The sequence below is a fragment of the Anticarsia gemmatalis genome, chromosome Z, assembly GCF_050436995.1.
Source record: "Anticarsia gemmatalis isolate Benzon Research Colony breed Stoneville strain chromosome Z, ilAntGemm2 primary, whole genome shotgun sequence".
Lineage (NCBI taxonomy): Eukaryota > Metazoa > Arthropoda > Insecta > Lepidoptera > Erebidae > Anticarsia > Anticarsia gemmatalis.
In genome coordinates, this window is record NC_134776.1 from 7,448,546 (window position 1) to 7,471,634 (window position 23,089).

At 37.3% G+C, this 23,089-nt stretch overlaps 2 protein-coding genes across 9 annotated transcripts in view; both read left to right on the forward strand.

Moving 5' to 3' along the window:
• The window catches only part of LOC142986175 (neuronal calcium sensor 2), an 86,996-nt gene extending 65,710 nt beyond the window's left edge, over positions 1 to 21,286 (forward strand). For all 5 annotated transcript variants that reach the window (XM_076134493.1, XM_076134494.1, XM_076134492.1 and 2 more), the window contains exons 2-5: positions 10,892 to 11,010; positions 12,933 to 13,076; positions 13,430 to 13,558; positions 16,674 to 21,286. In XM_076134493.1, coding sequence (XP_075990608.1) covers positions 10,900 to 11,010; positions 12,933 to 13,076; positions 13,430 to 13,558; positions 16,674 to 16,850 — 561 coding nt within the window. In that variant the 5' untranslated portion in view covers positions 10,892 to 10,899 and the 3' untranslated portion in view covers positions 16,851 to 21,286. The remainder of the gene's footprint in view (positions 1 to 10,891; positions 11,011 to 12,932; positions 13,077 to 13,429; positions 13,559 to 16,673) is intronic.
• Nca (neurocalcin homolog) overlaps positions 1 to 23,089 on the forward strand; it is a 98,309-nt gene that overhangs the window by 65,871 nt on the left and 9,349 nt on the right. For 2 of the 4 annotated variants that reach the window (XM_076134489.1, XM_076134488.1), the window contains exon 2: positions 22,920 to 23,071. In XM_076134489.1, the coding sequence (XP_075990604.1) occupies positions 23,002 to 23,071 (70 nt within the window). In that variant the 5' untranslated portion in view covers positions 22,920 to 23,001. Of the gene's footprint in view, positions 1 to 22,463; positions 22,483 to 22,889; positions 23,072 to 23,089 lie in introns of all 4 variants that reach the window. The other 2 variants (XM_076134490.1, XM_076134491.1) reach the window with 2 other exon arrangements.

Consider the following 23,089-nt stretch of genomic DNA (forward strand, 5'->3'; position numbering starts at 1 on the left):
CAGGAAAATTTTGCGTTTTATCGGTACGCGAAGCATATAAAAGTAAACTTAATATAAAGTTTAATTACGAAAAATATACAAAGTTTCCATGTAAAAATAAACTGATAGGGATAAGTTTAATTTATTTCCAATTAATTGCGATTTTTGTTCAAGCGTGTCCGTTAAAATGTACGCTCGTGGGAAAAATACGTGGTATTAAACTGACACGGACACATAATAACATACTATTAAGTTTACGCTCCGGTGGTATTACACTACAAGTTGCTAACAAGTTTATACAAATAACTGTAGTAAAGAACTTGCGCTAAGAATTTGTTAAACTAGTTCATTTTGTCTTTGTTGCCAACTTTTAATAAAATATCAGTAATAGATTACTGGAACACACATTCATACATAAATTCAATGATTCGATCCAGAAACAAAGATATAAATCTGTGAGTTGTGTACAGTATGAAAATATTTGGGAGCCATAACGAGTGGAAAATATTTCTAGCAATCCTTTTTGCCCCTGGGAAATCAAAACAAAAGTACTGACTCAAAAGGTAAAAAAATATAAAAGCTTTACGCTTACACTTTAGTTTCATAGGCAGGATAATCTTACGCAATTACCAAAATATACGTTTAGGTATATCATCTACACGGGAAAAAACCATTACAATATGCAAGACCCCAGCGCGGAGTTTGTTGTTATATATAGGTTTTATAGAAGTAATTAAGCGGATTTATTATTTCCTCATATTTTCCTTAAATCACATGATTCTATAACCATAAGTGAAATTAAGTTACTCATTTCTTTTATTATAGGTTGAAGTGCTAACATTCTTTCTCGTTGAACCTCAATGATTCAGTTAAAGTACTTAAAGCTCAAATTATAAATTACACTCGACTTCTATTTTACGTTAAACCTCAATTTTAAACAGGGCACAGTATAAAATAAATGTTAAATCATAAAATTGCCTAATAGCAAGCGATGGTTTCCTGTGTAGCGGTTATTGCGGGTAGCCCTTAATGCATTTCTACGTTAAACTTTGAACATAGGGACATGTTGAAATAATATTCCATAATGTAAATTGTCTGTGAATTCCGCGAATAACCGTATCAAAATTGTAGCTAAATTTCCTTCACGTTGAAGTTCGCCGTACTACATGTATACCTGTTGTGAAATTATTTGCGAGATGCATTCCAGAATAACAGACACTCAGCTCTATCTTGTCTCCTAGAGCTTCAATTTCAATTATAACTTGGTGTCATAGCGAAACAGATTTACACGACATCTAACTTAGGTGAAGGCGTTTCACTGTTAACGTCATTCAATTACCTTCTAATCCCATCTATCATTTTGATAAACACGTACAGCGAAGGGGACGAAACTTTCTCAAAAATTGCATTAGTTTATTAAAATTTTCCACTCGGCTGCTGTTTTAACATGCATTGGGATGAAGTGGTGACACACATTGTCTTAGCGGAGTCAATTCAACTTACATCATCGTGTCAAGAAAATAGTTTCTCGATTGAACGGTGAATTTTGGCATAAAAAATTGCTCCCGCAAGTCGTCGGGGAAATGACGTCTTCTTGCAGGAAATGAAAGTGAATATGTTTTCTAAATCGTCTGCATTTTCCGAGGAAAGCTTATTCGATGAAAAATCTAGTGACGACCTTCGCCTAGTTTTACTGCATAAATATCTTTAAATGCAAAGTCAATCGATCAGACATCACTCACTTCTTTACGTACGATTTATAGAAAACTTGTGAGAAGTCATTCTCGTATTTTCGACATATTTTTTTGACAAATTCTGTTTCAAAAACATGTCCAAAGAATGTAACGGCAAGTAGAAATACATGTCTTGTACTTCTTGCAAATGGTTCATCCAATCTGAATATGCCTAGTGCATCGAAACAAAGGCTTTGCGGTAGGATCTCTTCAAGAAAGCTCGTGGCAGAGAACGTAGCGTGACTATATAGGTAGTATTGTAAACTGAAACTTGAGCCTTGCTTCGCCATGGTTCTGTCACTACGGCCGGGTTGAATGCATCGATCACGTTACTCCCACTAGGCATCTAGTTTGAAGTCTGCAATTATACGTGGACATGCCTTTGTATTACGAGTTTAATTAAAGGCGTGGGCTATGTTTCGATCTACTAATGTATACGACTGGTCGGCGTTACTGAGGTATGTCAGTTATTCGTGTTGACACCTCATAATTAAATCATAGTTGCGTCTATTTGCCCACAACCAAATAATGTAGATGCGTTGTTGCGCTGTTAACTTACGCGCTTGTAGTGATTCAAATAATAGATATCTGCACTTATTTAAAAGTACTTTACGGAAAGACGACGTCTAACTAAATGAAAATAAAATCACTTCATTTGAAACGCCGGGAATTGCTCTAAATGTCCTACTTTTATCACGTAAATTCATATTTATTCTGTAATTTTACCCTGGCGATAAAACCCTAGACGCAAACGGGAAATTAGATTTGTAACAGAGCTGTGCCTAACAGTTAAAAAAAAGCCGCTCGTTTCTTATTTAATATAACGTTTTAGTTTCGAACAAAGATATTTCATTTTGTTTGATTAAAGGTTGGCTCTGAGAGTCAACTGATGTAGACGTGCCGAGGGCTTTATGGAATTGCAAGGTTTTATGCGGATCGAAAGTCCTAGCAATCAGTGCTGGCCGCTATTATGTCAATACGACGCCGGCTGCCGTACTGAGCTGGTATATAGCCGAATATTCAAAGTTAGGTATCGAGCGTTAAAGTCATAGAGAGATTGGTTCGCGAGATAAATAATTAAAGAAGAACTGTAGAGAGAGATGAAAGAATAACACTAATTGGATTGCGACTAATTGAAGGCCGCATGCCAGTGTTTCTGTACAGTGTCTTACACGTCAGGCTAGAAATAGCTGGAACTTGAAATCGTTGCGAAAGACTTACAATAAACTTAATGTGTTATGTTATGTCATGGCTTGTGGACGTTGCGGCGAGCTATCTGCTTACAGTATCTGTCCCCTCCAATCAATAGCAGAGATAATGCATTATGTATTATTTGAGGTGGTAAGGGTCTATCTATGATTCAAATTATCTTGCCGATAGCTACAATTTGCATTTTGACGGATTAGTCTGGGTGCTTTGTGTTAAATATTCAAACTGGTTGTTTATTTATAAGTAACTACATTAAAACTTCAAAATATCTTGTCTTGGTTAGGAAGTGGTATATTTTTTTTAGATAACATGGCGCTTCATTAGTTATGTAGGAATCGTTATGTTTGCGACTGTTAAAGGTAGTTCACATAACGTCTCAGTGCTCATTACGCGGGCGCTTTCATACAGACCTGTATGAAAACATTCACTAGCGACAGAATGTTTTCAGTAGTCAGTGTAAGAGTCCAGGTCACGCGGCGACTTATTTGCCGTGGGGGAAAGTGCTGACTGTTGCGACGCGCCGTACGGCGGAACGATGATCGTAACTTTTACCCTCAATTAGGTGAACCCCTATAACACCACCGTTCATATAGAAGCGGAAAATTACCTTTTTCTATACACGATGTTAGTTTTCACACGCGCCCGCGCTATTATGCCTCTGTGAAAGCACCTACATTTCCGAGCGCCCGGTATGTTGACAGCCTTTGTATTGATAATGCCTATACAGAGTAAAACATCGTTATTCTTTGTCTCTCTCTTCAGTGTCAAGAGTCTGTTACAATTAACGGGCTTTATTTCTATCTAGAGACATAATCACTGGTTTACTAAATTTAACATTGTACACTGTACTGTACACTTTGTGTAATTAAAGTACAGATATATAAAATACTACAGTAGGAGGCAAGAAAATAGACCTATTCCATTTAACGGTCGAATAACATTGTCCGCTGGCGGCATTACTGAGATTGAATTAGTCTCAAGCTGTGACATTAGAAAAAGCGAACTCTAGGTAATCACAAAGATTCTAAACGACTAAATATAGATGCTCTAATAAGATTGTTAGGCGTCACCTTAATCTAATAACTTTTACCTTAGATTTAAAGCCATGTGTCTTCGAAAACTATGTACCGTTACTTAACTTCATAATTAAGACTTGACTAGAACCGTGGCCGTCTGACTGACATTCATGACTTGTGGGGTTATCAAATTTCTTTCAAAAGGCTCCCATACAAACGCGAGGCGTTAAAATTCTTCATATTAATCACATATCTTTTTTCATTACTTGATTTTCAACAAACAAATGAATGAATGACGAACTTCGATAGATAAACAACCACTTTGCAATGTTTTTAGTTATGCCAGACAATATCATTGAATTATTTCAATAATTTCCTACACTTCTCCACTCAGCATTTACGATGTGCCACAGTTCTAAATGGGTCTTTTTATTCCTTCGTAAGTCGAAAAGTTTTCAATCGAGCACCAGCAGTTCTCTTGTAACTACCAGAGTAACGTCGAGAGTTCGAGATTACTCTAGTATTTCAGAAAGTCTCGAATTCAGCATGGACTAGCCACCAACTCTGCCTTAGAACTGTATGAATTCATCACGAGTTTGGTTTAGTTGTACAGAAAGTTCTCAACTGATTATATTACGTACTTAATAATTGTTCAACAAGCGTATATGTATATATACAATAGTACTTCAGTATTGAGATAACAATTTGACTTGATTTCGGGAAATTCTTTTTTTAGATATGAAATGTTAATAAATCGTGTTGTAATGTACAACATCATAATTCCATTCTGCGATAAGTAGCGTGCAGTAGTGGTTCTATAGTGAGTCAGTGTAGCTCGAGTGTGCTCCACGAGCTTCAAAGGACGAACTGAATAACAATAAGTGTGTGTCCCTCTCATGGTGCGCGACCTGAATGCTTGTATAATTTAGGCGGCGGCGGCGGTGGCGAAACACCAAAGTTAGTGGTGCGAATGCGTCGCCAAGTATGCCGCTGACGTGCTGGCACCTGCCACCTTTTTATTCCGTAATTGTTCTAACCACTTTAATTTCTCTGTAATGAGACTGCATTTCCAGTGAAAACGTCATTCTACTAAAGAAAAAGTCCAAAGTGAAAACTCCGACGTGTCGCAGCAACTTCAAACTATTCCACTACACTATATATTTCACTCTGCCAAGAAACTTAATCGCATTGAGTGTAAAAACTCGATTTAGTCCTCCGAAGAGACCAGTTCATTTCTTGTGGTTTACTTCTTCTTCGTGTAACACTTCAAGGTCTTGTATGAAGCTATATAAAATAAAACCATATGTTTTATTTTTATAAATGACTACGGCAGTATCGTGGCCGTCTTGCAGTCGACGCCGGACTATATATTGCCTTCATTATTTCTAAAGGTACGCTTTTAACACGCCACACAAAAAACTCGCATAATGTGAAGTGTAAAGCAGTGTTCTCTGAGATATTTTGACAATTTTAACTGCTTGTTTTACTATAATACCGTGTCTTTGTGATGTTCTAATGGTCACTTAATTGCGGTAATAATGTCAGTCGGCACTAGCATTCATGAAATTGTGAAACGCGGCACGGACGGCGACGTGACCGGCATACCGACAGTTTACATTAAGCATCTGTCCGATTGCAGACGCCACGGCTGCCACCTTTTCTTAACACATGCACAGATTGTAAACCAAATCAGAAAAGACTAACGTTTATTGTAAAGCATTCTTTTTTATTTTGCTGACATAAATGGAGTAGGTATAATAAAAACTTCCAGCTTAAAAATATATTTACGTGATGTTTTCTGTTAAAATCATAGCGCAGAAAATAGTGTAACAACTAAAACTGAGCTCAAAGTAAAGACAACTCATAAAAGTTAAACAGGCAACGATTAAAACAACTCGATGTAAGCAAATCTAAAATTCCTTAACAATGAAGTCGAGGCGCGTTGAAGTTCAGATAAACAAGACGTTATCCGACAATAAGGCCGCATTATGAGAAGCGCAGTGTGGGTTTCGTCGCAATTCTTGGCTTCACAACACCACTAACGAATTTATCTCGATGAAGCTCGAGCGTTTGCCTTGACCGCGGAAAATTAACACTTTCCAACGTCCCTCCGTGCCTCGTATCTAGTGTTTGAAGTTTGAAGTTATCGACATAGCTCAAGAGGTCCACACTCAGCTGAAACTCGTTAACGCGCAGTTTTTACTTCTTTTGTTGTGAAAAATATACCGCGTACCTACCGATCGTTAGATTTTAATTGACGGTCATTATTTTACTTCGATCCAATTCAATGGAAGAATATTTTTTCATTGTGTGGTTCATTTACTGACTATAATCTATATTGGATATTGTTTTCTTTACTTACAGTTGAAAATTACACTTTGAGTTTAGTAGGTAAGTGACGACTGTTGTTAAGAAGTTTAATGAGGCAGTTGTTTTATTTCTACGACCGTTATTACGAGCATGATGTATTGGACACTGGAACTGTCAGTAAAATGTTATTTATATAATGTTGTTAAAATTCATTAATTCAATGGTTATCTTAAGAACATAGCAATATAGCTTTACGCAGTTTTAGCGTACGTAGAAACTACTGCAGGGTTATTGGTGCAATTGGCGGTTCATAACGTAGGTCGTCAGTGTTTAGTGTTATAGGAACATAAACTCGGCTGCAATTTATGAACGGATGCTTCCAATAATTTCAGTACGATATGAATGCAGCAATACATCGATGTGTTAAAAGCACAACAGAATAACTACGTGGCTGTTAAATAAACAGGTTACCTAATGAAGTATAGGTGCATAATATCCATTAGATGGACGTAATATGATCATAAAATAAACTAAAACAGATGGGTTACGAAATGTGAGGTTAAGCTGTAGGCACGACATTGTTCGTGATTGCGATACGTTCTTGATACGTTAAATTATCTGTAAGCGCGTCTCCTGTCTTATATCCGATGCAAATATCCGACGTCGTATGCGTAGACACGTCGTGTTGCCTTGTCAAATCGACATTGAATGAAACAAGTGATCTTGCCTTTGGATTATCGTAAAACTATTTTCGTGTATCGACTGTGGAATACACGTAAATCACTTAAGCTATTTTTTCCTCCGCGTTTAGAAACATCTCAAAATAACCATTCACGTAGGTAATGCTTTTTATGACGTAACTCAAAGCGGAGATGATGCCGTGAATCGTAGTACTGTATTGCACGTTACTACACTCGATAATAACTAATCCGAATGTAAGAAAGTTACTGGGCTCAGAGGTTGGCACGGAATTCGATTTCGTCTGGTCTGCTAGCTTTTGGTTTAACGTTCTCTAACGGACGAGTATTGTGGTTCCAATTTAGCGCCAGTAAAACTTTGCTCGTTACTCACATTGTTGTTTCGGCCTAAACGTCGTGTAAAGGCGTGACAGTTCGCACTAGTGCTCTCTTTTTTATCTACGACATGTGGGTAATACAACTGTGTGTACACTGTACATGCTGTAAAAGCGTTCGTGGACGGCTCTATCCACACAACAGCGTTATTTATTATGAGTACTCCAAAAATTAGTTGAAATGTTTAAGATAACACAGTTCTAAACACGCAATGACGTAATATAGTTGGGTTGCATTCGTTCTATTTCATTTTTCTCTAGGCGTGTTGATGTATTTATTTAAAAACTTTTATTAGTCACTACCCGATCAAGTTAAGCGATTGTTTGGAAACTTACCGGGATTTATAGGCATGCCTACATCGTGTCAGGTAGATACAGGTTGATGACTAAATAAGGCGTGTGATAGAGTGAGTAGATGACGTTGCGTTTTTAGGACGCCTCCCTACCCTTTATATTACCGAACTTCCCTTTAACGTCCAAAAGAGCCAAGCTTCATTAAATTAACGTTTGCTGTTTACGTTACAATCGGGGTCTTGGAATTAGTTGGCTGTATTTTTTTTTTTCAATTAAACGGCAACGCTTATTAATCGAATATTTTCCAATAATTTATCCGAGGCGGCTGAGATTAATTTTATTATGCGATGAGGTCCGCACGCGAGGCGAGTCAAGTGGCCATCATATCACGAGAGATAATTACACAGGTGTATAAGTTGTGTAATTATGTAATAGCCAACCACGCGTTCATAATTTACTCGTAGGCAGATTGTCAACACTAAAAATAAAATGTTAACGCCAAAACTGACACTCATTCTTTTATAATGTGACGTGTTCATAACAATTAAAGAGTCCATTAAAAGTGCGTATTGTAACATTTCTGTAGAGGGAAAACGAAATGATTGTTTTAATTCAGTACATAACTCAGGGTGGCACAACGGAGTTAGTAATAATGAAATAATGTTGTATTATTTTTTCCGCGCGTGTACCCCGTTCTTTACTGGCGGGCTCACGCAGTTCAGTATAATGAAAATAATATTTGTTTTCGTGGGTCTAGTGGTGGTTGAACCGGACGATATTACAGTGGACTCGCTATTGTATATTTTGTGTACAGTACGAGAGCTTTGATACACAATGTCCGCAGTGTGTTCGAGTGTTCGCTGTTTGTTGTTACATGTAAATCGTTTTAATAAAGTTATTTTGGTCAAGTACGGCTATGCAAACAGACAAGTTGATCGTTTATGCGCCTTTCTTCGATAACAAAGCACAAATAACTTTAAACAAGTCATTTGGCCTACCGACATTTAGAAAACAATCTAGGTTAAACGTTTTCGTTCTCTAGGCTCTTTATTTATCGGCACTTGTACCATTTTAGGCTTTGCGCTAACTGACAAAGGGTTGCGTAACGTCATGTTCTGAGAATAATAAAATATTACTCAAATAATTCTTACATTTCCACTAATAAAATGGTTTGCCGCTACGAAATCCACATCGCCAAAGCCTTTAGTACCTAATAGCAATTTGAATTTTGTTTTAGAGCATTATCATCAAACTGTTTTCTAACTAGGTAATTATGTGAATCTGGATATTGACATTAATGTAGCTAGTGTGTACAAGGTAAATTAACAATAATTTATGATTTTGATAATTTAGCACACTGCAATTAGCAGGGGCGCAGGGAGTTGGAAAATTAACATTTGCATTTAATAAATATTCGCATCATTGCACTCAATTATCAATTAATCCTCACAATATACAGTGAGTTAAAATTGTACAAATATTATGCTTACAGAGCTAAATTAAAAATTAATAACCGGTGTAATCCGATCGGATATTCCGATGTGAAGAGCCTGGCTAATTAATCTGTGCGTGCAGAAGTCCGAATATAATATAATAAATAAATAATAAAGTGTTTTCTGCCGTGCGCTATGAAACCACTCGGGCCGTTTACAAGTGGGTGCAATTACGCGAACGTTATTCGTTTTTCGAGTGTAAATACTGGTGTTGGATTTGATATCGAACAGTGAGTCTGTTTGAAAGAGGGCGCGGGTGATAGAGCGCTACGCGGCCACGCTTTATCTTTATCGGCGTTGTGTCCATGACATTTCCATGGCCGGGCCCTTGATGTCGCATCAAATACCATCCTTTACTCACTGACACAATAAACATGTTCTGCCTGTGAACGGTAAGTCGGCAACTACAACCCTCCCTTACACTTAGGCTACTCACTGCATAGCAGTGAATATTTCTTAGATGATTTCTTTGTACTATGAGAAGTAACAATTTATTTTGTAAAAGGCCACACCACAGACAGTGCACAGCTGAATAAGTACTTTAAAGCTAACCAATCGATTCTATGTGACGTGGATGATATATGTGAATTCTCTCAAGTCGTTTAACACTATACTTGTCATCTACTAATTAAGACATAAAAGTTCAGTGTATGTAGTATTCATCTCATTTCATGATTATGCGCATAAAATCTTACAACGCCTTCAAATAGTAAATACGTGTAATACATATTTCTATCTACAATTAAAGAATAATTACTATGTCTTTAACAGCGTTCCCATTTAAAACTTGCTCATACGAATATTCTATACTGCGCCTTAAATTTATTTCTTAACATCAAAGTAATTTAAAACTAAAGGGGCGGCCATTCTTCTAGCCTACAAAGCGCGCGCGAACCCTGTAAGTCGCATACAAATATGAATTCCATTTGTGCTTCAAAGCGTTTCTCTGCACAATCATACCTTTATCTTACTTAACATTTATTAAATGCATATGTTCAGGCAAATCGAACAGTAAAACATCAGTAGATTGTTTAAATTCCCCTACTGTGTTGTACGGCAACATAGACTTAATAATGCACTGGATTTGACATAGTACCAGACAAATGATAACGTAAGGGGAGGATCGCGTCGTCATAATTAATGGGTATTGATGTGATACGTTCGACGTTTAGCAATGAAATATTCATGGTCTGAGATTCCCGTCTGTAACGCTAAAAGAAAAACAAATGTCAAGTTACTCAGCAGGTGATGAAACACACTGATACTTTTGTAAAGTTAAAAGCTTTTACATTTTCAATTCTTACAAAGCATTGTCTGCTATTTCAGTACTTTACTTGCATACGTCCATATCAGCATACAGATTCGACATGCCTTTATAGATAGCAGTTCCCGAGATTAGCCTATCGCTGTCGAAGTCTAGACGGCTGAGAACTAAAGTTCTTATCGTGAAAATACTGAATGTTTCCAGAAGGCTGTGAACAATGATAACTAAGTTGTACTTTACTTCGAGTTAGTAGTCCGCATTAATTTATACTTGCTGAGACACATTTATATTTATAGACACGTTTCTTTATAGCTTATGCCTTGTAATCATGTTCATTATAACAGGCTGTCAGTTATGAATATGAAACAGCGTATTTTAAATTCGTTATACTTTTCTTCTGTGATAATTTGTTTCACAATTTGTCCTGACATTTTATTATCAAGTTTACTTACGTATAAGTTATGTATATGCAATAGTAACTGTTATATTAGACATGTAACATGTTTATTTGTTTGTTGCAGAAGCCAAGATGGGTTGCTTCGTCAGTAAAGATAAGCTCACCAAGGAGGACATGGACTTCCTCAAGACCCACACGTCGTACGACGAGACTACCATCAAAGAATGGTACAAAGGGTTCAAGGTAAGTCACTAAACTTGTACAAATATATTTTACTTCGCCTTCGACCTCTACGTTACACTTGAGACTTTTCAGAAGCACATAACTACTACTCGTTACTACCGGGGCCCCCAATAATAATCGATTTTTATAGATTACCGACATCTCTTCTCATGTTTCGTCGACTGACGCCGAGCCGATGCTATTCCCTCGTGACTTGTATACTAAGAACACGTTTGACCTAATATTATACATCTTACATATATTTGTACAACATAGGAAGGCGTATATTAAATATAGTGTTACCCATCGTCCCGATTTTCCCGATACATCCTAATTTTATAAACGGTCTAATGAGCCGTCCCGCGTCGCTTCGGAGAGACCCCAAAAATCCCGATTTTGAGGACATGACTATTTAACGAACCGATCCCAAAATTACCCAATTAAGTAAATATACAGAATGATAATAAAACTTGTCTCGGATGTACAGACTAGACTGCGGTATAAATGGAAACTGGCGAAAAGTTCAATTCACGTTCTATTTAACTGCGCTCAATAGAAGCCTTAATGAATAGCAACTCGCTTTTAATTTACTGGCGGCTTCATTTTGAACAGTTTTACCAGTAACTTTTAGTTCCCAAAACTAGTATAATTATAATTCTAATACGTCACTCCGCAATACAAAGTGTTATTGGGAAATCACCTTAATATACCTACTTACAACGTTTAGTCAGTACTAAAATAAGCTATAACCTCTCTTTATTGTACTGATACTATAGCGGAACTGTTACTGTAGTCTGTATAGCGCGTATTACTGTATATTGTACAAATAAGCGGATTTCAAATACTTTCCACTTACCGATCTCGATTGTGTTGAGCCCGTTCTGTTTCAAATGTGTTCAATATATTTCAATTCCACGATCTAAAACTATTTGTCTGTTTTGTTCTGAGTTAGTTCGGAAGTGATGCAGCGGCGGAAAACTTGAGTGAGAAAATACTCCGTCGCTTCACTTGTAAATATTATTCTGTTTGAAGAGGAAATTGCCTTGTATTTTATGTGGTTTGAGTTTCGATATGACATTTGCAGACGGTCCGGCCAGCGCTGCATTTTATAACCAACCCATCTCATTGCAAATAGAAATCACTTTTTATTAGAAGAAAACTGAATGTGAATGTATTAAAATTCTCTACTTTGAAACGTATTTTCCTTTGATGTTTGCAACGTTTATGAAACTGATAGCAAAGAGGGTGTAATAAGCTACGTGGAGCTGTTAGTTTAGCATCTAAACCGCAGTTTACGCAGTTTAGAGATGAAGTAACGCTTCTCGCGTTAGTGGGAAACATTCAAGAACAAAAGTTATTTGTTGTTAGTGAATGTTCCCGTCTTAAGTAATGTTGTGGTAAGCCAGTGTTTATAACGCTGTAATTGAGGCGCATTGCAGTTTAAAAATCGCAGCGGTGATTATTTTCTCATAAGCGTTAAATATAGCCGTGGCTCAGGTCCAAGCGCAGTCGAATTGATGGTGACTGTGACTTATGTAATTAATAAAACTTTACTGTTGTCGTTAAGATTTTACGTTCATTCATTTTTTCTGTTAGTCTATGAATAAATATATCCGTGAACCAAATAATTAGGTGAACTATCGCATTTTCAACCTCTTGGTTTAGTTTCTACAAAACAGCGTGTTTATACTGCAAATAAAATAGATGGATTTTCAATGTTCGTTTTCACAAAGGAATAGCAATTGTTTGTGCGCGCCAGTCGACTCCGTCATACGATTGTGGGATTAGGGCCGTGGTTTACTGGGCACATCTGCATTCTATCGTGTATGCGATTATCTTTATTACGACGTATGTATGTATTTCTGTTCGTAGGGCAAAGTTTAAATTTACATAATAATAAGGCCGGCCATTAGTATTCATGTGTTTTTCCTTTTGTTCTGTAGCAAGATTGCCCGAACGGCCGATTAACGCCTGCCAAGTTCGTGGACATGTACAAGATGTTCTTCCCCTCCGGCAACGCCGTGGAGTTCTGCGACCATGTGTTCCGCACATTCGACATGGACAAGAACGGCTACATAGATTTTAAGGTAACTTTCTTTACTTAAGCTCGCGCCCCCTCTCAACTAGTACAGCTGTACAATTTCAATCCCCCACTTTGATCAAGATATATTTGTATTCCACTTGTAAACGCGTAGGATCAACACTAATCACTTGTGCGAATGTTCACGTAAACTATGACATAAATTATTCTAGTGTTATTGCTGAGCGTGTTCATAAAATATTCGTGGAGCTATTGCGAGTTTGACCGCACGTTAATCTTGACTCTGATTGTTAACAGTACAATTGTAAAGTTCATCGAACAAGAGACTCCCTTGCGCGTTCTTGTTTGTTTTGGCCCCGACTCTCGTCGTGAAAACGCCATCCTATATGTTTGTTATAGGAATTTCTTCAGGCGATCCACGTGACGTCGAGCGGGACACCTGAAGAGAAGCTAAAGTGGGCGTTCCGCATGTACGACGTTGACGGCAACGGTGTCATAGACATCCAGGAGATGACGAAAATAGTGCAGGTTGGTCCATGCTTCATATTTACCTCAATCGATACAGTTCAACGCTCTCGCGCCACGTCCGCCGCAGGTTTAATTAAACGATCAAACACTACCCCCAAATTAAACGCATAAGCCGCGAATATTGATCGTTTGATTTAGTCAAGTACGTTCCAATTGAGTAGCAGTTAAATGTTCCCGGAACATATCGGTGACTCACGCGAGAATTTAGTTTCACATCACCTATGTATTTTTATCTGTTGAAAACAGGGTTTGTTTAGTCTCACGTGAAGAAGCCGTTGTGCTAGTATTGTTTCACTAGTTTTTAAAGAAAACACTTTTGTTTAACGCTCGCACCGAAAAACAGTTACGTCGTGTTTCACAAATACACATTTTGAAGTTTGCGTAGGTAAGGATTTCATTAAATAGACGTTGTTTCACGTTGAATTTAAACAATTACAATGGCGCTCTAATAAAACAGTACAATGTGGAAATGAATGTTTATTCCTGGAAAATACTCACTCGTAGAGGCTTCAGTTGACAAACATTAATTATACGGCACCTGTCGCAGTGTCCAGGCGCCGATTGCACAATAATTTGACGCTCGACATCGTCTACACCGTTACGAAGCAAAATGTGCAGCAGGTGGCACCAATTACACGGTTTTAATGATTTCAAATAAAAATATATACTGTATTTTCCCATGACGTCATTCATTTGAAGCAATATTTATAAACATGGGGCACTTATTTAGCCGACAGTATTTGAACTGTACAATCTTCGGTCTATTAATTCATGAAGAGGCAGTAAAATCGCCCCCTTTACTTCGTAACTGACATAACTGGTGAAATGTCTCTAACTAACCTTTCAAGAAAGTGACTGACGGTAAATACTGTCTGTACCGTGAATAAGTGGCGTACCTAACGAGGAACCTAACTAGGGGCGCTCATTTTTATTTCATACTTAATTTGATTAGAATTACAGTTGTTTAAAATAAAAAGAAATCTATTGTGCATTTCCACAGTCGGTACTGTCGAGTATCGAGAGTTTGACATTTGAAATGTACTGCCAAAATAGTTCTTACGGAGCCCGATAGAGGCGCCAATCACATTTTCGTGTAAAATTTCTCGATAGCTAGCGGTTGTCAAAAGTCGATAGTAGTAGAGAATCGAGCTACTAGAACATACTAATAGTTTCTGCTACGAATAGTCATGTAGGCTTTTCTAACCATCTGTTAAGCAGTTAGTTCTAAAATAACAAAATAAATCGTCTTGTGACGGCAGACTATTTAAAAGGTATAAATGCAAAGCGGTTTCACAATTTTTATATTGATTGTTCATGAGTAGGAACAAGTTGAAAGGACTTAATTGCAAAAACGATAGACTGCGGTGCCAGTTGACATATCAAGTCTTTATTGTGGCGACGCGACACTCGACAGCCTGCTGGCCAATATTTACTGCTTTCATAAAACTTTCCTAGAGTTCCGTACAATGTACACAAGGAATGATTTAATTTTCTCTGTGTTTCTTTTATCAAGTTGTAACAATATTTTCAGCTTAAATAAAGGTATGATGATATTATTTATAAAATAAGACAGAGCTTTAATAGAAATTTCTATCTCTGCAATAATTTTGTAACTGCAAAAAAACGAGTCTTTGTCTATAATTTAGTGCTATACGTAATTATATCGCGTGAATAAAACATTTTTTTATAAAATGTGTATATTTTTGTCGATACGGAACTATAGTTTAGCCTCACTCGCACTTGACAGAATTATGTGAATAGTTTTGCGTCATTTATGCAGCCGACTGGTCGGAGCCTTGCATGACATAGTCAACCTGTAATTTTAACATAGAACATTTTTTTACTTGTGCATGTTGCATTCGCAATGACGGTGATTAGTAGACTTGCTACTAGTAGTACTTAGGAACTTAGTGACGCCTTTGAATACGGACCATTACTAGTAATAATATACCAGTGGGAATGTTAGGTAATGTTTTATGGTTCTCATAGCAGTTTTCCTTTTAAAGTTTCGGGTTAAATGGTATACACTAGTTTCTTTAGTAATAGCCGGTAATCGCTAGTACGATGGAAGGATTATTCACCTGGGAACGTGTAGCGTGCTTAGAAACTGTAATATCAATTCGAATGCTTACTTTTTGTTTCGTTTTCTAATGAATTTTGCCAAGATTTATAGGAATAATACAAAAAACTAGAACGAGAACAAAGTAAACATTACTGCTTTCGTTAGCCTCTACCATCTACCAACCAGAGGGGTGTTAACTGAATCGCCATCAACACGGCGTCAAATAAACTATATTAAACCTGCGGCGTAAGGACGGGACGCGAGCTCGGAACATTAACGATAGTAATACGTAGTGCTTTAACAAACACAATAGAGCTCGTGTGGATACCCCGCACTGACACCGCTCTATAGCTATACTGCACTCTGATCCGTCAACTACTACAATATGCGGCTTTCTCTCATTTGCTATTCTATCTGGAGCCGAGCGTCTTTCTCCACAATGGTTCGCTGCAATTGTAACACATATAATTCATAACGTTACTGAACCCCATTTACTACTGAAAGCTATTTAGTATCACCGATCACGTACCCGATTACTTTCTTTACTTAAACGATTATGTACAAATTGTTTGCAATTTGTGACATAACGTGCACAATGCCGTGCCAACTGCCAACCTTCTGTCGACATTCATGTTCTCGAAGGTTTCAACGGTTTTTGAATTTCAATCGATGACGTACATTTCCGCGGCTAAACTTTATTTTCGTTGTTAGTTGAATGTTGACTACTTAAACATTCATGGTGCGAAACTGCCATTCGGTTTTCTATCCAACAATACAAAGCGCGATGTTTATTTATTCAGACTCTATTTTTGCATTAGTATGGCATTATATAGAAGAGCTCGTAATCATCTATTATTACGATTTATAAGCGCGCTTCCATTATGAAGGGTACTATCGATTTAATAGGCCGTTCAATGTTTACTTTGAAGTACTCTTTTGATGGTTTAGGTAAACTATAAGTAGATGCACTCGCTGACCCTCTCGCTCATTACCTATGTAGGTTACAAGCTCGCTCGCTAAGATTATACAAATTGTTTTTGTAATCGTTTACAGGCCATCTACGATATGCTCGGTGCTTGCTCAAGTAACCGGCCAGCTGATTCCGCCGAAGAGCGCGCTAAGAACATTTTCGCGAAAATGGATGAGAATAACGACGGTCAATTGACGCAGGACGAGTTCCTCAAAGGGTGTCTGCAAGACGAAGAGCTTTCGAAAATGCTGGCGCCTTAAATCGGCCAACAGTTTCCCATTACCCTACGATCCGGTACCTACACCCATCCTCATCGTATACCTCACGATAACCCGACGGCGTCGTCTTGTCCACACGACAGCATTGACACTTGATAGTGTTCTAACAGTTGGTCTCAGCCGGTCGTACTCAAACATTTTTATGCAAAAAACATTATTTCACTGTAAATATTTTTCCAAATTCAAAAGCGCGGTCATAACCTAAAGATCATTAAATTTTTGTATCGAAAATTCAAATTAACATTTTTATATACATTTGAAACAAAAGTAAATCGTTAAGTAAGTGTGAAGTTTAACCGGGTCAGGTCTGAACGCCGAGGCGGAAGTACTGCGGTAAACGGTGTGGTTGCGTCGTGTTGCTGTCGTGTCGACATGGCATAAGTATAGCATGTGTCTGATAACTCATTGTATTTGCGCATCGACCGGCCTCGTCAAGTGCAGCCTGCATTTGTTCACAACATCCCTTCCGCGCCACGTAACAATTACAATCCGCGCTTAATGTCATTACACCGGGAGAGCAAACATAATACCCATCAATTGATTGTGTGTACATGTTTGATCACACTCTTCTCTCCACTGATATTGTAGCTTCAAAAACAGATGTGTATTGTACACTCGCCGTGGTTACTGTACGCGAGGTATTTTAGGCGCGCTCGGGTACGAATGCGTGCTGCACTTAGCAACTCGCTCCCCCCGACACATGGGATTTTGGTCAAATGTAAAAAAATCAATTGTAAAATTAAGTAACGAATTTGACGTCAATAAACCCTCGAGTTACGAAATTGTCCATTCCTAATATAATGTATTGATATAATAATATATTGTATGACGAATATTAAAGTCTTTGTCGCTGTCGGATTGTCCACTTCGCTAATAGTATAAGATTGTGTCCGAACCATTCACTTTTAGACGTTCTATAACTATCCCTATCAGACTTTCGGTCTATCTCGGTTCTGGTTCTTATATACGATCCGTTGACGGATTACTATAATAGTGCACAGAATAAATTAATGTCAATCTTAACATTTTAATATTAAGGCAAAATTAGTGTAGCTGTATGAACAGAATCGGTCAGATTGAACGACACAGTCACGGACACGGGTCACAAGCGCAGCAGCAGGAGGTCGCACGCACTACGTCCACCACGTCCTCGACGTACTCGACGTACTCGTCGCACTCGACTTATGCGTACGTCATACGTACCTATGTCTCTGTCGCCCGCCGAGTAACTCCGGGCTAACGAGTATCTCACGACGCCGCTTCACAAACATACACGGCTAACAATCTGATCACTTCTGTCGGTGTTAAGTTCAATTTATGTAAGTTAAAGTAACCGTAATATTCTACATGAGTAAACGTTTATTATTATCGTTTCTATAGTATCGATGTTGTTTATAATTCGGTGTTATTCGTTAATTCGTCAGGGATCTTCGAGCGCCCGGTCGCGCCGGGCTCAGCCTCGCTTCTTTACTCCCAGTATTATTTGTACGCTTCGTATGTCCACGTTTCGCGTTTGAGACGCTGTTGTTCGGTTACCGCGTAGCCGCTTGTCTACCATCTACTTCTACGATTCGTTTGTATTACTTATCACAGCTCATTTCCCCAATACTGTGCCTTCTAGTTCCCCGTGTAAATAGGTTACTCCGCGTTATATTTATTTCGTCCTTTTTAGGTTTGGTTTTATATTTACTTATTTAATTTTCTGTAAATTTTGCCAAAGGTGGCCATACACTTGATTTAAACCAAATTTTTAGTGTGCCCTAGTCCCTTAATCGTATTATTTAAATCTTAGATGTCTTAGTATATTTTTGTCACAATCTTCACAAAAAGTCACTGGCCGTTCAACAGTCGAAAGGGTCGCGATATTAATTCATTTAAAGTAATTACTATCGTAAAGTAAGCCGTGTTATGTTAATGTCTATTAGTTTTCAGTGCATTATGTTAGGTTTAATAAGAAAAAAAAAGTATTTTTAAGTATTATTGACAGCGTGGAAACAACGCACAAAAAAGTAGAGATGTCATGCATTTTATTTAAAACAAGAGGTTCGGTCTGTGAGATTTGTTGTCATTAGGTATTATAGTTTAGAATTCAATGACGTCATGAACATGACCTATGTACGAATGACCAGCATCTTCGTCGTGTCCACTCTCGCGTGCACTGGAAACTAAACATCCTCGCATTAATTTATTGTTAAAACATTCCATATGTTTACACGTCGCAGATAGTCGTTTTAAGTGCTTTACATGTATTTTAGTGTTCGTTCATATATCTTACGTCGCTTGTGTCATTGTGATGTTTTATTGTAATAAGTTACGAATGAAAGATATTAATTTGTTATACATTTTGTACTTATAACTTGCTATCGTTTCGGTTTAGTGACCGGTCGACACAGTCGCCGAGTGGCTATGTCTAACATACACGACTCTCCATATTGCCACAAGCAAAATGTCACATTAGTAGAACAGTGTAACATGATCATGAAATTGACTGAATTTTATAAAAATAGAGATGATGAAGGGATCAATAATTCATCTTGGACCTGAAGGTAGCTTCGCAGACAGGGTGTTGTGTAACATATCAGAAATTGGATATTCAATTGGAGAATTAAATAAATTAAATTTAAAGAAACGCTTATGTTGAACAACATCAACAGGTGATTACAGCGCGCCATAGGCGTCCGCTCGAGACCCGCCACCATTTAGTCAAGGCTCCCAACGATGCCAATGTACATATCTCAACATGAAATGAGAAATTAAATTTCACAATGTTTAGTCAATTATTATAATTTGTATTGATTAAGTTCGTTGTTACGCGACCCAGGCCTATGAGTCAGTTACTGGTGATGTCTATAGTTACGGTTAGTTCGCCTATCACTGCTACTCGTGAGAGCTCTCAACTCAATCCCCTACTTGTATGTCTCGATCACTTCACTTCGCTCCGGACTCGGGATGCTCTTTGCACGTTACCGTACTGACCTTTATATAACTATAACTCTTTATGATAGATTCCATCTCAATTCTATAGTCGCAGAATTAATGTGAATTTATTACGTTGGCTTACATTTTCAGTGATGAAATATTGTGCCATGTATTTCTCATTATTATTAAAATCTAGGGCAGAAAGTTGGCAACAATGTGCGGTAGTTATGAGAGAGTAATAGACAGGTGACGAGGCGCCACTGGCTTACCGTTCATGTGTCCGAGTCAGACGGCCTGTTCTCTTTGCGCATTATGCCCAATTTTATAGTTAAACATTGGTTAGGGCGTAAGTAATACATTCTTCTTGGTCTCAAATATAAAATCTCAATATGTGAACTAGGGAACTACTCTGTTCGACGTAGTCGTAGTTTTTTACATTATTTACCTAATGTAAACGTGTGATTTTTATATTAAGCTGAAATTACAATGAATGAATGTTAATTAGAAGTCATTATGTATATTTTTGTTCTCATTTTATATAATTATCTTTAAGCTCACTTTATAAAACATTCATATTTCATGGAAACTGTGTCTTGTAATTAATATTAAGGGAGATTTAGCTGTCAATGCGTTTAGTGAATAAGATCTATGTCATACGGACGGGAGAGTGCTAACGCTATTCCCGTAATTATGGATTTTGGAAGGTATACTCTTAATATTGATTGTATTTCGTACTTAAAATATATGATTTTATGTTTCTCGAAAACTGACAGAGTAGTTACCTTTTTGATTTATATAATTTGTAGTAACTTAAGTAGACGTACTCTTAATAGTAAGCTTCAAGCACTATTCATTTGTTGAGTCATATAATTTCTATACTACATGTACTAGAATAGAATATAATTTTAAGATATTATTGTAACTAGTTGCGATAGACGCACAAACAGGTAGTGTAATACCCGAAACAAGCATAATCCTGTCCTTAGAAAGCCATATTTGATTGCATTTAGTTCGTTAACATCATGAAAAATAATGTCAGCTTTTTGTAATACACAATATTAGTCGGTTAGGTCTCTGTCGAATCTTGTCTTGACAAAACTAATATAATTTATTTGTACTGGAGCGGTGTCGACACACGGTGGGTATGTACGCATTGTACGCAATGCCGGCTATGTGCATGACGCTTATCAGATACCAGTCGGGCCTACACCCACGCTACCTGCCGTGTGGAGCCCGCTTCACTTCCGAATCTCTCAAGTCTGAAGGTTTTTTAACATTTACATTTGGTGTACTTATTGTTTACATTGAAACTTGATAACTCGCGGTTTGTTTACTATGTAACGTCTGCGCTGGCGTAATAATTAGATGAATAGATAGGCACCTGTCATAGTAACAGTAACCACAATGTGTCCCGTAAAATTCTCTGTTGTATTTCTAAGATACATATTTTTAATGATTCACATTTTGCCTATTCATGTATAATATACAATTAAAAAATACTAGTTCATAATTATTTATCTCATTAGTGTGCACGACATTTAATATTGATGTAATTAGTTAAGTTGGGCTTACGGATCGTAGGTATTCATTCAATTGTATTCATGTGAATAAAATTATTTCAATCGATTCATTCTTAATAACACCCCGTTTAGTTTTTTTGAGTTTGTTTTTTATGGAAGAGCATTTTTTGGACTAACAAAGCGGTAGAGACTCGAGATTGCATGTTCCCGCTACGCACTGAGTACACCTTCACTGGAACTGCAAGAGTCGCTAACCGCTAATCGCTGGAATGAACTGCCGCTACATAATCAGCATGAGGCATAAAATGCATCCGCACTGGTTTCTTACGCAATTTGAAACCTTTCCCTAACAAACGACACATCTGCTTGAATACATTCAGTTCTAAATATCTGATCTCGCCTGCCAGCTTTACTGATCTTGCACAATAACACCACAAGATTATATGATACAAATAGGCCTTCAGACACCTCGATGTCATGAAATTAACATTACATTAACTGCAACTGCATTCTGTCTAAAAATAACTGACATTATTGACGCACTTATTGCGCAAAGGCAGTGAACTTTTGGGTTCAGGGCATCGGCACACGTCAATCTCAATTACATTACACTAAATCTGATAACACATTTGCCAACCGAACCTCAGACTAAAGGATTTGACAAATGCATAATGACAGAATCACTTCTATTCCCCCAGGAAAAAGGCAGCGTTTTCAACGATATTCAGTTTGTCACATTACATAAATTAGATTCTAGATCATATTTTGCACTGAACAGCTCTTAAGTTATTTCCTTGAATTTGTGCACCGGATGCAGGCGTTTCGCATCCATTGAAACTATAACGTGAATGATCAAAATCGCTTCAAATGCTCCCCTCCTCTCTGCTAGGCTCTTCACCCCCTAATAGTAATGTTAGCGCATGCGCATTTGTAGGCCTACGAGTTTGAAATCTTGGTTTTTAAACCATTTTAAATGAAAAAAAAAAACATCAGAAATGAAAATAGCAACTTAAATTGGGACAGTTATTTATTATAGTAGTAAAATTAGGTTGAAACATTTTATTTAGTACCTACGATCTAGCCTGATACATGTCGTGCACACTAGCCATTATTTGATTTATTCTTCGCTTTTAAATTCATTACTACGAAACGATAGCGTATTTCAGCGAAATAAGGTCAGACATTTCTCTATTACATTTCAACTTTATATACAAACGTTAAATTTTAATTTTCCAAGTATGAAAATCTTGAAATATTTCATTTACGTACATATTTAATACAGAACGCAGCGGTAGAATGTATTTAACGCGTGTATATAAAGCTGCGTAGTAGTGTGGTAGATTTAAAAATATCATTCTATTTTTAATTTCTTGAAAAAAAACTTGAAACATACTTAAAAAAAACAACAAAAAAGTATGTTCGGAACAAGGAAAGTTTCGACAAAATTCAAACTTTTCCTATTTATGTTCCAAATAAATATTTCTTTATTTTTTTCATAGGTGCCTTAGTTATCATATTTTGGCATGTCTCGAACTTGTTCAAGTAATAACGTTTTTGCAAAATAATCTTACTTTTCTTACAGATGGATTTCTATACCTTTGTTATGTTTTAGGGCACAAGATTTGACTTACTAAAAAGCGAGCAGGTTGTGTAATATTTTAACGTCCTATTCCAAAATATAAACAGACTCCAAAATGGGTAAACAGAATAGCAAACTCAAGCCAGAGGTCCTAGAAGATCTGAAGCAGAACACTGAGTTCTCAGGTAGGTGCTCGGTATTTT